Genomic DNA, 12,558 nt, shown 5'->3' with positions numbered 1-12,558 from the left:
TTGCATGCTCACTAGATTTGGGTAAGGCTTACTTAGTCATAGAGAAGACTCAGGAATGTCAAGAAGCGTCTAAGGTCGCACTTCTCGTCGGACCTTAACTTTGATATTACGACAGCTTGAGCTTGAAGGTTCTGAGGACGTGACAAATGGTATCAGAAAATAACGTTTTGAAATAATCAAGGGTATATAATGTATTTAGTATCTAAACTATCAATTTTGATTTGTTTTAGTACCCAAACTTTCAGCTTTTTTCAAAATCATACCTAAAGTTTAATTTTTATTTCATTTTAGTACTCCGTTTAAAATTTAACATTACATTTTAAAAAAGATTGAAAACTTAGATACTAAAACGGACCAAAACTAATAGTTAAGAGTTTTTAACGGATGGTATTAAACGAGTTAAGTTTTTAACGGAGGGGTACTACAATGAAACAAAAACTAAACGTTTGATGTGATTTTGAAAAAAATTGAAAATTTAGGTATTAAAACGGACTATCAGTTACTAAGTGTGTAGTTTACCCAATAATCAATATTCTCATCTGATTATTTTCTGGTAAATCACTGATTCGATTTAAACATAGTATCAACACAAGAAACATTGCACAAACTATATAACCTGATTATGTTGTTGATCACTTTTCTTGATTTTGAACAACCCTGAACACGTTTGACAATATAATTCAGACTGAATGAATACATACAATCGTATTTGCAGCAGGCTATCGTCGCTTAAGATCAAACAACTGCAAATGTGTCTACAATCAATTTAAACCGTAGCCTTAACGGCCAAGAACACACTGTCACAATTTTCAGTACTTGCTTACACTGATTTATCGAGGTTTCCGTTTTCTGTCAGTAAGGTAAGAAAGTGGTGCTTTGTCTGTGAAAATTCTCCGGCCATGGCTGGTCATGGATTCATACTTCCATGCAGGCCCTACAAGCCAGGACATTGCTGCTCCTCCAACCAAGCCTCCTAGCTGAAATTGTAAGTTCAGATTTTGAACAATCTCACAAGTAAAAGTGTAAAAACGCACGGTAGTTACGACTTACATGTCCCCAATTATCGATGCCTCTCGACATTAACCCGATAACCTGCATGATCAACAATTCATAGCCACTGAGCTAAGAAAAGTAGGCATAAAAGCGTAAACTTGAATAAATCAAGCCCCATTCAGGCATCAAACTCTTGCAGGGAAAAATCAGACGCAAGTGACTGAATTCGGTATGTATGAGATCGGTTTTCCAATATTTCATTGTATGGTAGGTTCTTCGCATTCTCGAACATTGAGAAGCGAAAGCTTTAAATCGTACCATGTTTAAGAAAATAACTTGTGCTATTTGCTGCAGATCTTCTTTGGCATCTCTGATCATGCCTCTATGCCTCATGACAAACACAGCAACAGAACCAACCTAGACAAACAAAAGAATCTTAAATGTGACACATACGAGATAAAAGCATAACAATAGTTTTTTTTTCTAATTAAAAAAAGGTTTTCAAGAGAGCACCACTAGTTGGAACAGTTTCTTATGAATAGTTTATCTTATTTTGTGAATAGCATCGAGATGTCTTACTAATCCAAAGATTGCGCCAGATGCACCAACTGCAGGCGCTTTGCAAAACCAGTAACTCGTAGCGGCACCTAGTTTTCTTCGATTGATTAAGTCAAAATCTTTCCAGAAGGGAAGCAATTTATAACCTACTGTAATGAGTTTCTGAGTTGTTACTTGAAATTGCAGATGTCAGGTAAACTGCAAGAAATCTCCTCGGACCACTTAAATTCTCCACAGTCGGGCCAATAGAATTCAAAGAATAACAATTGACCTGAGAACAACAAATTCTCTTAAACCAAATGAAGAAATAAACTTCCTAATTCAGAAATTCGAAACCAAACCATAAGGTGCCCCAAATTTGCATGCAAAAGAGAAGATGTAGCCAGCCTCCAAAGCTGCCCTTTGTCAATAAGATTATTAATCTGTATACAATACGAATAACCAATATCTGAATATCAACCCACAGTTTCCAAAATTATGATGAAATCGAAACAGATTCGGCTCCGAATTTTTCTTCACGAATCGATCCGAATCTCACCTTAGCTCCCCAAAGCAACAGCTTCCCTTGTGTTGCCAGTTGTGCAACATACATTCTGCATATGGTATAATTTAGTTTTCTTACTTTTATACAGACAATTCAATCTTTTGTTGAATGAAAATGTAATCGTTTCGACAGGGGAAAACTTACAAGATATTGATAGCTAAAAGGATGTTGGTCCAGTTCCTTTTGTTAAATGAATTTCTCCTGGAAGTTTCCATTTTGGATGATCCACTATTACCCTCATTTCCAAAACCCTTTCTTTGTTCTTCCCCATTAAAGAAACATACGAATGATGAACATGAAGGGACAACATCATTTGCAAATTGAAAATTGTAAGTTCCCATGAAGTTGGAAGTTGTTTCGGACCATACATCCTTCAAACTAGGCACATTACACAGATGGCAGAGTTTCTGTACGACAAGAAAGTTAAAAAAATTGATCTTTTTTTATTACTGACTAGTTTGATGGGATTTTCCCAGGTGGTAATGGAAAGGGGTACCTTGAAGGAGGAGCAGAGGTGGAACCCTAAGCGGAGCTGGTGGCTGAGGCGGAGACAAGCTGCCGTGGTGATGACGTGAGTGGATTCTACTCTCGATGATAAACCCCACTGGAAATGGAACGGCTGAGGCACGGCTGAACCCATCAATCCAACACCCAGAAAGGACCGAACCGGTGTCTTGCCGAAACTGAACTGCTCTTCAAGTAATCCAAATGTCTGGCTCTGAGGGTCAAGAAAAATAGCACTAAGGAATTATTTTAGGGGTAACTATATTTTTAGTCCCTTTACATGCTAAAATTTGGGATCTAGTCCTCTACTTAGCTTAATGCATTTTTTGCACCCTAACATTTACATGTTTTCTCAATTTGATACCAAACGTTTTCCATCAGTACTGTGAAGAATTAGCTATCTTGTAAAGGTTTTAGGTTGTCTTTCTACAACATTTACTAACATCTCGAGGTATATAGACTAAATGTGTTGGCACCAATCTAAATGCAGGTGAACAAGTTCAAGGATGAAGCTTTGGAAATGTTATGCGCCTCAACAATGACATTAAACAGCAAAGGAGAAAGCAGGCACATTGGATTACATCCTTTTCTTTTCCAGCTCTGAAGTCTAAACAAAGTCCAGCAGATACATTATGATGGTAGAGTTTGATTTTTACTATTGGCAGGTTATATATGACAATTCCGTAGGCACCAATTTGCTCGGTTATGGTGCTTTACTTGAACTCTATGCAAACCTCAGATATCAGATTTTGTGTGGGGTAAGTCATCTACTAAATGGTCTATATCCAAGAATGCCATTACTTCTGGTCTTTGGACTTCTCGGCATCAGACAAGGAAAGGTTGAATCCAGTGTCGATGGGGAAACCCGAACTCCGATGGCTCGGAGAAAGAGGGTTGTCCGGAAAAAGGAAATAACAAGGTCCGTGCAGTGCATAGTTAAATTTTCATGATCATATTCCAATCAATTCGGTGGTCTACGGAGAGACATAATACGAGAAAGACCTCGGCAAGGTGCGGATTTGCTATGATTTCTGTGTCAATGCTGATTACTGGCTAAAAGGGTCACCTCACGGCTCCGGTATATTGCCTATTTCGTGAAAATTTTCGTTATAAATTTAACTTTGAATGTATTTCTATTTTGACCATTTAATTATAAATTTTTTTGTGCTTCTTGCATTATCTTAGTAACTTATATTTTGAGCACGAATCACGTAATTTTGATAGTTAAGGGATGGTTGTTATGTCTAAAGGTTTTAGATTCGAGCACGACTTGTGTAAAGATGTTTGAACATTTATTATCAAAAAGTTGAAAGTCGTTCAAATATATATTACCTTATAATTATTTCAAACTAATGAAAAAAACTCTCTTTTGATCCAACTTAGTTATGTATTTCAATTATGTAGATATCAAATACGATTTTAGATTAAAAAATTCATTGAATAGTTTGAGTGATAGAAAAGATCGATGTTCCCTCTAAAACTTTAGAATTGGATAATTATGTCAGAAGAATATACCTTGCAATAATCATTTTAAATTATTTAAAAAAATTAATGAAACTAAAAAAAATCTGATTTATTATAATAGAAATCTCATTTTTTTTGTCTAACTCCACTTTACGAGAAATGAACTCATTTTCATGATCTCCCTATCCCACATCGTTATGATTTAAGTTAGTAATATCACTAATCTCCCTATATATACTGTATTCAAGCTTTGCAATTTTTACTAAGAAAATTAAGATTTAATGTCATCTTTTTAAGAATTTACACAGGACCTCCAACGTCCTAACCCCGACCCTGGATTTGAGCTAGCTTTGCCATTTCATATGTTATCTTATTTCCTTCACGGTGCACGTGCAAAAACTTAATCTTCCAGTCTCTTTAGATTACCTCTTTGATGTGATATCCCGACGTTCGTTCTACCTCTATTCGAGTCTTTTTCTATAGAATTTTTCATGCCTCTTTGCTATCCACTTCGACCATCAGCTTCTTAACTCACCACAACAAAACAAAACAAATTTTTAGTGACGTTTTTTCGATCATATAGCGGCGTTTTTATCCTTCATTATTTATATTTTTATTGAATTAAACTGGGGTTATTTTGGTGTAACTCTTCATTTCGATGATTTTTTAATCTTCAACCCTTTTCATCTCAACCTTTCCTCCCTTGGCCTCCCATCTTCCTTTTTCAATTCTATTATTTACTTATTATAGTAATCGATGACTAAAAAGATTCGAATGTAAATTTAAAAGTTTAAAGACTAAAAGAAATATAAAAGAATGACAATTCTAATAAACTCGAGTAAATCGATAGATTTTGAGGTTTCAAACATAGAAGAATGACAATTTATAATTTGACATGTTTAAGGTGATTAAAAGGCAGTAGTTATTTAAAATATTCTCAGTCGTTTATTAATGAATGGTCAAACACTTCTACAAATGTAATATTCAAACTCGATACTTTTAAAAATAACAATCATCATTTAACTATCGAAGTAATTTAATTTGCATTAACATATTTAAGATGATAAAATATTAAAAGTTTACCGTTTAAATCATATAATAACATCTTACAAATAGGCGATCAGAAATTTTAATATTTAAAATTAAATAATTAAAATATAAATATATGTCTTCCATTTCTCCAAAATGTGACGTTAAATCATACCTATTATGTGTAATTTTTTTATATTCATCTCTTCTTATTATCTTTTTGGCTTAATACACTTTTTTAGTCTTTAAATTATGTCTGAAAATACGATTTAGTGTCTAATTTTTTTTATTAATAACAAATGTTTAACGTTTCTAATGTTATAATTTTTAGTGTCTGAACCGTAACGATCGTTAAATTTGATTGTTATTTAATACGTGTCACACATAAAATTTTAAAAAATATTTTATTTTAAAAAAGTTAATTGAATTTTATATCTTCCGCCGTCGATTAGCTATTGTCAGTCTGTGGCCGTCACTATTGACACCACCAAAACATTCTCGTCATCGCGACCAAAACCCAATCCCCTACCCACCGTGAAATTGCACCAATCGTGGTGAAAAAAGCCTCGAAGGTCGTCGGATTTTTAAGTTTTTTGTTGCTATTTTCTGACGATATCGATGAGTACAGTCGTTCGTAGGTTACACGGCCACAACCGTTGGATTTCTCGTCTTGCTCCGAGCAAAACCCGACCGGTGATAGTCCTTCACCGTCGACGTGGGAGAATGAGAGAGAGAGAGGAACGACACGAGGGGTTTATTTTTTTAATGTTTTTCTTTTCCGGTAGACATCTAAAAGTTTAGAAAATATAACGATAAGCACTTAAAAGTGTAACTAAAAAACGTTAGATACCTATTGTTAGTTAAAAGTTTGTTAGACATAAAATCGTATTTTGAAGTATAAATGTTAAGTTCATTTCAATTCGAAATAAATTGCCGCATATATCATTGTGGCAATGTCCTATACAAAAATGAAGAAACTCAAACGTTCTTTGCCTTTCTTGTATACAAAATGGTAAAGATTTTTCATTATAAAACTACAGTGGATGTCAAAAACTATCAAGGCGTGCGACTGCCCTGCCTTCTTTCTGATTTATTTTCTTATCCATTCGACTTCTTTGATTCGCAGCTCTCAACTTGTCCTCGAACGGTAATACAATCACCGGGGTTGCAGGTACCGTGATCCACCGCTCCTTCAGCAAACTTAAGAATCTCTTAACCATTTCCCTCCTGAATTCGAGCTCCTGAGTGAAGAGATCGCATAGAAGAAAGGCAAGAACATACTTGAAAGGAACAATGAGAAGAACGGTTGCAGACGATAACACCACCAGTGCAACCTCAGTTGTTACCTGTTAAAATGATTAAATGAGTATGGTTTCCGGCAGATTTGCAACATAAAAGAAACAAAAAAATCCTTATTGCATTCATCATTCTTTACTAGGCCCCTCGTGAAACATGATATCGTACCTGAGGCTGACCTGCAAGGAGAATCGTGCGTAATTTAAGGAGAGTAACGTTCAGATTCTGGAGATAATATTCCACATCGCGCATGGCATCTTTTAAAGCTATGATCTTCTGAATAGTATTCGAAGGTGGCTGATCACAGATAGTGACTTTCCCGAAAGATCTACCGAGACGTCCTTGTTCCTTGAGCCCTTTGAGGGTTAGCATGCCAGTGGCTAAGACGATCAATGTCACGGGAAACACATAATGCAACATATTCCTAGGATGTAACCATTGAAGAAATCAGCTTAGTGTGCTAACATGGAGTGATATGAGTTAAAAACGACAACAAACCCGATTTAAATAACTATTTGAATACGAGAATGCTTACAAAAACTCTAGCGCCAGGAACAATTTTGTAAGCATTTCTCAAATTTAAATGTTAAGACCAAAACATAGAGCACGAAGCATCAAAAAATTTTGTATCATTTATCAAATTTTAAATGTTAAGAGTGAAATATAGAGGATAGCTCACGAATTCTTGTATTCAAAACTAACAAGTTGGTCATCGTAAACTATTTACGACATCTTGTTCTTCATGCATAAATGAATCATCATCTTGCTCCAAATTATATATATCACCATTTAGAAAGTTACTATTGTTTGCCTAGAAATAATATATGCAAAGTGTGTACCTGAAAATAATCGTATATACAAATGCCAGAAAAGAGAGAGTCAAGCGCGGTTCCTCCCAGCGTCTAAGCTTTTCGAAATTCCTAGCAGTTATTGCAAAAGGAAGAATAAGTTCCTGCATAAAGAGAATTTCCAACAAGTTCGATCAATTGACATATACAATCAAAAGGTAACCGATGAGAAGGACTAAACATGGACAAATATATGCCAAACCTTGAAAAGGTCTATATTACTGGGTATTCCCTGAATTTTTGCAGCATCAATTGTAGCTTGAGTTCTCTCTGCGGCCTGGTACTTCTGTTTGCAGATTGCTGCTGCCCTTTCTACTATTGTCTCACCAGCTACAACAAGGTTTTTATTTAACACAACCGCGTGTTTGATAGAAGAATGCTTCCAAAAACTAATGGAAGCACTAGAACCCCAAGACGGAGATCTCATCCACTTCCGCAAGTAAACACTTCCATCTATGTCAAATACGTGATCACTGATTTCAAATGTCTCTTCGTAAGGGGTCCTCCCTTGTGCTTGCGTATACCCTGAGTCTGTAAGTTCTGCAACTAATGGTCCACCCCAATAATTTACGGCTAGAGTTTGGAAAACGGCATCACCATGGGGTGCATTTTGCAAAAAGGAGAACTGGACAAGTTTGATTGGATCATCCAACAACTTTCGGGTAGACTGGAGTGCTTTAAGTCTAGAAATGCCATTAATTGCACCCATCATTGCCTTTTCCTTCCCTTTGTGAGAACCAAATACTTGAAGGAGTGATCCATCATCGTCATCCGGTCCATACTCACTAAGGAACTTGTGTAGAGTAATAACTTCTCTGATAAACGCATACCACAGATCTCGTCTCATTTCACCTCCCAAGTCAACAAACTCCAGCACCCATGACCTGAATAAAAGTTCAAATATAAAGTTATCTATTCATTTAAGTAAAAGAGATCTTTTTTATACCAAAACAAGCAGAAAATCAAAATAATACATAAAGGCAGGACCAATCCTTCACCAAAACAAGATTGGAGAAACTCACCCCAGATCAGATGAAACAGCTACTCCAGAGTCGAAAAGCCCTGAATTGAAAGGTCCAACTTTTACTTTCTTAACTTGCAACCCATGCCTTGTAAGATCAAGTCTTATTGCATCTTTCTGCCCTTGAAATCCTATTGCCTGCAACAACATGACAACCACCGATACATTAATTACAATTTTTTGGCCAATAATAGGAACAGTTCCATAGAAAGCTTCGGCTGTTCAACCCATAAAATCAAATAAAGGACCAGTTCAATACATAAGATCATTCTAATTTTAAGTTTTCTACCAAACGTCTTAAAAAATTTCAAACTTTTCTACTCATTTTCATGATTGAAACCAATATTTTCAGGAAGAGAACCGGAAAACAAATTACAAGAGGAAACTGTTAATGCATCTATCAATTAGAAACATCAGTCAACTCGTGAACTGATGAAAAAAGGTATTATAGGTTACAACATAAAATTGATAAATAAGTTATCGTGGACAACAAGTACCTCAAAATACAGCGCTTTATCTGTTAGAGTAAGTTTTCCAGGCCATGCCATGTTATTCTCCCATTTTAGAACAGGTCGTTTCTTGCCGGAACCAATGCACAAGATTCTTTCTCCTGAGAGCTGAGGATATTTGTGGTTATGATATGATTTCCTTCCTTCATGCACTCTACACAAACCAGAAGGAATCAAGCTTACCATAATGAATCCAAAAGGAACTAGTTAACAGAAATGAGTCTAGCCAACAGAAGATATGAAAGATCCATTGATCAATACCATCATGTTTTTCATCGTAAAGGTTCAAATGAGGGGGGAGAAAGTTGCCAAAAAAATGGAAAAGAAGAAACCATTAACCGCTACACCGATTTTAAACATTCTTTAAAAATATGCAGGTGTTAAATAATGAAGTTCAAATAATGAAAAGGCAGCAAAGAAATAGGAAAACAGAAACAAAAGAATATTTAGTCGCTTAAAAATGAGTACATAAAATAAAAGAAATAGAAAAACGAATTTTATCTCGTCTAGTTAAGGAAGTTTGGATCTATTATTATGACACCATACCAATTAATAAGGGATTTGGACGGTACTGAGTGGAAAGAGTTGAGCAAAATGCAAAAAATGCAGGCCTGGACACATGAAAATGCTACGCCAGCTCAATTAATGTTGTTATTTTTATGTTAGTCATATAGGGTTCCTCCCGCTCTTCAGTAATGCTAATAACATGGCGAGGTTGAGCTATTGCTGATTATGTATCTACTGTTGGTTCACATCTGATCATGGAAGTTTAATGTGAACTAGTAGAATAGAAGTATGAAATCAGAACTTACTTGAGAAGTTCATCAATATAAGTTAGCCACACTCTTAATGAGATGCCCTTTTCATCACCAGTGAGAGCTTTAAAAAGGTTATGCACTGTTGAGTGATCAGCTACACCAGGAATTGCAGGAGCGATCCGAGTGAAGGCTTCTTCTCCCACCAGCTTTCCCTTCAATACCACCAATAAAAATAAATAATTTCACTGATCATACTGTTGAATGCAAAATAAAAGAATTCTTCTCTGTATGCGTGTGTTTGGAGGGGCACCGGGGGAGGATTCAATGGTAATATAATTTCAGAATGCTTCAAAAGATAGTAAAAGAATGGAACCTGGAAAGAAAATTTTCTTGAAGCATGAGCACGCAAATCGATTTTATCACTATAAGGATTCTCCCAGGCAAGCATTGTGATGAAAATTAGTCTCTGGAATGCAGGTTCCTGCAAACATAACAAAATTCGTTAAGAAAGAACAGCTAATCAGGAACTTCATGATTCCCAAGACATAGATGGAACTGAGGAGGAAGCTACTGATTTTGTAGCTCACAAACTGCTGATAGTGGTGGTAGAACTGCCAATCGTACATCATATGAAAAATTTTAAAATTATCAATTATCATTGTTTTAAATTTTGTGTAAAACTGGAAGTGAATATTGCAAAATTCATAAACAGGTCACATAATAGGCATGCAACCTGTAAGAAACATAAGGACAAAAGTGAGAAAGTATGGAAAAGGCCATAAGATCATCTTCACTTATTGTTCACCGAGCATCTTATGAAGAAAATGAAAATAGTTATAATAATAAGAAAGAACCTAAAGCAGACCTTAAGGCTGGGATGAAGATCAGAGGCATCCTTTGACAAGAACCTAAAGCAGCAATACTCCACCAAATTACGAGCATCATCATAGACAAGTTTAGGAGCCCGGGCTTTAAATATCCTTTGCATCTTTTGCCCAGTCAATCCATTCATCCTGCAAACTTAACTTCTAAGATTCAAACCCTGATCCAACTGGAAACTCAAAAACAATAGATGAATCACTAATATTTGTGTAAGAAATGGAAAGCAGAAATCTGGATAAGCTAAAGTTCTTTGGTTCCTATAACATTACTGTGCACAACACTTAAAGTTTACCAAATAATGGTTACAGCAATGACCTCAATTACATCCTCAAACCGAGTTCAATATTCATAGCTTTCAGGGTCTTATTTTAACATGAAGACCACTAGATTTTTACATGCTAATGCATTAACTCAACCAAATCCTCCAACTGAATTCACCATTCATAGCCTTTAGGATCCTTTTTTATATATGGAAACCACTAGATTTTTACATACCAATGCATAAAATCCATAATTCACAAAAATACTTGAAAAATGTAGTAAAAGATAATTTCACCTGCTAAACTGCTCAACAGACACAATAGCAGCAAATGAAAGAATTCCATTAGGCATTCCACTAGTAACAGTCTGTTCTCTCAAGAAAATGTCGTCCATGTCTTGAGTGTCGACCTCGTTTCCAGTATCAGGCTTTCCGCTGTGACTGGTTTTTACTAGAGGCGAAGTTACCTCAGTCAAAAAATGCTGAGTCTTTGACAGCCATGAATTTATTCTTTCTTGCACAGCATCTGTCAAGACAACAAAGGTGCAATGCAAATATAAAACTAAGAATCAAATAAAATAATCCACTTTTAAGTATCAAAAGCAATTTGGTTCAGCAAATACTAGTTGATAAATTTAATATATTTTATTAAGATAGAGAATCATTCCATTTACTGTGAACTGCTACTATTAGGACAAATATAGCTAGCAAAACCCAACAATATAGACTTTAAAAGTATCTCATCCCAGTAGCTAAAATGTTAGACCTGGGTACCTGACAACATAAACTACCTTAAAAGAAGAAATTGAAGAACAATGTTGATAAAATTTATCTTCAACCAATACATATATATACACATATAAAAGAAAAATGAACTTATACATACCGGTATGCTTCCATCTATCCCCATGAGCTCCCACAAGCTTGAACCTTAACTTAAGCTGCGAAACAGAGTTTATTGAGAAATACCCAAACTTGGAAACGTCTTTATTGCCAGAAATCAAATTGTTAAACCCAAAATTAGATGCTTTCGGGTGGGTAACTGGCAATTTTGTGAACATTTTCCTTTTGGTTTCTTTTTTTTTTTGGCTGGGATTTCAAGATTCAGGTTTTGAATCCATAAGTAGACTCAATCAAGCAGGTAGTTAAACCAATTATTAAATAATGGAATTAAAAAAGGAATAAGGGGGCTTCTTTTGACTGGGAGGCCTTGGAGAAATTTAAGCTTTTGACTTTAAGAAAGTTGAATGAATCCTGTTAAGAATTCAAGCTTTGAGACAGAGTTCTAAAGAAAGAAAGTTGGAAAATCAGATCAAAGGAATCGAAGTTCCATAGAGAAGAAGAACATAGAAGCGTGATGGACTAACTTTCCAGGTAATTTCTAGCCAATCTGAGGAAAAGAGGAAAACAATAATAATACGCACCGAAATTAGAAACTTTGCAATATTTACTACCTGACCCCTACGAATAAGAAAAGCATACAAATTTATGTAAAAAAATCCAAAATTTTGGAATACAACTACCATATTAAATAAATTCACTACCAAAACATATAAATTTAGGTTTAATTATAGGGGTGATTAATGAGTTGAGTAGCTCAAACTCGATTAGGTCAAAATTCGGTAAATACTCGACTCGAGACCTTAACGAGCTGAGCTGAGCAAAGTCTAACTCGACTCGATAAGTTTGCGAGCAACTCATTAATTTTTTAAAATATTTTTTTAGTAATTACTTCAAAACTATTTCATTCAAAAAATAAATCTAAATAATAATTATTAATTTATTAATAAAAAATAAAAAATAAGTTAACTAATATATTATTTTTAATAAATAATAAAATATTAATAATTAATAATATTATTTTAATACAAAAAATCAAACTAATATCCTCCT

At 35.0% G+C, this 12,558-nt stretch overlaps 2 protein-coding genes across 4 annotated transcripts; both read right to left on the bottom strand.

Moving 5' to 3' along the window:
- Positions 1–752: 752 nt before the first annotated feature.
- LOC120145046 (RHOMBOID-like protein 10, chloroplastic) lies at positions 753–2,818 on the bottom strand. Its single transcript, XM_039158956.1, has 9 exons — positions 2,592–2,818; positions 2,240–2,502; positions 2,090–2,144; positions 1,893–1,973; positions 1,726–1,822; positions 1,573–1,640; positions 1,312–1,410; positions 1,051–1,092; positions 753–977 (listed from the first exon to the last, which is right to left on the bottom strand). The coding sequence occupies exons 1-9, from the start codon at positions 2,733–2,735 to the stop codon at positions 831–833; spliced, it is 996 nt and encodes a 331-aa protein (XP_039014887.1). The 5' UTR covers positions 2,736–2,818; the 3' UTR covers positions 753–830.
- A 3,240-nt stretch (positions 2,819–6,058) lies between these two features.
- Positions 6,059–12,054, bottom strand: LOC120145768. 3 transcript variants are annotated; one of them, XM_039159515.1, is made up of 11 exons: positions 11,552–12,054; positions 10,963–11,191; positions 10,390–10,537; positions 9,898–10,005; positions 9,579–9,736; positions 8,755–8,920; positions 8,259–8,398; positions 7,439–8,120; positions 7,228–7,340; positions 6,557–6,812; positions 6,059–6,438 (listed from the first exon to the last, which is right to left on the bottom strand). In XM_039159515.1, exons 1-11 carry the CDS (start codon positions 11,724–11,726, stop codon positions 6,139–6,141), a joined length of 2,475 nt encoding a protein of 824 aa, XP_039015446.1. In that variant the 5' UTR covers positions 11,727–12,054; the 3' UTR covers positions 6,059–6,138. The 3 variants fall into 3 exon arrangements, with proteins under 3 accessions (XP_039015446.1, XP_039015447.1, XP_039015448.1); XM_039159516.1 differs by having other exon boundaries at positions 6,060–6,438; positions 8,259–8,395; XM_039159517.1 differs by having other exon boundaries at positions 6,295–6,438; positions 6,568–6,812.
- Between the last annotated feature and the right edge of the window lie 504 nt (positions 12,055–12,558).

The sequence above is a fragment of the Hibiscus syriacus genome, unplaced genomic scaffold (assembly GCF_006381635.1).
Source record: "Hibiscus syriacus cultivar Baekdansim isolate YM2019G1 unplaced genomic scaffold, ASM638163v2 tig00110893_pilon, whole genome shotgun sequence".
Lineage (NCBI taxonomy): Eukaryota > Viridiplantae > Streptophyta > Magnoliopsida > Malvales > Malvaceae > Hibiscus > Hibiscus syriacus.
This window is presented reverse-complemented; position numbering and strand designations above follow the sequence as displayed.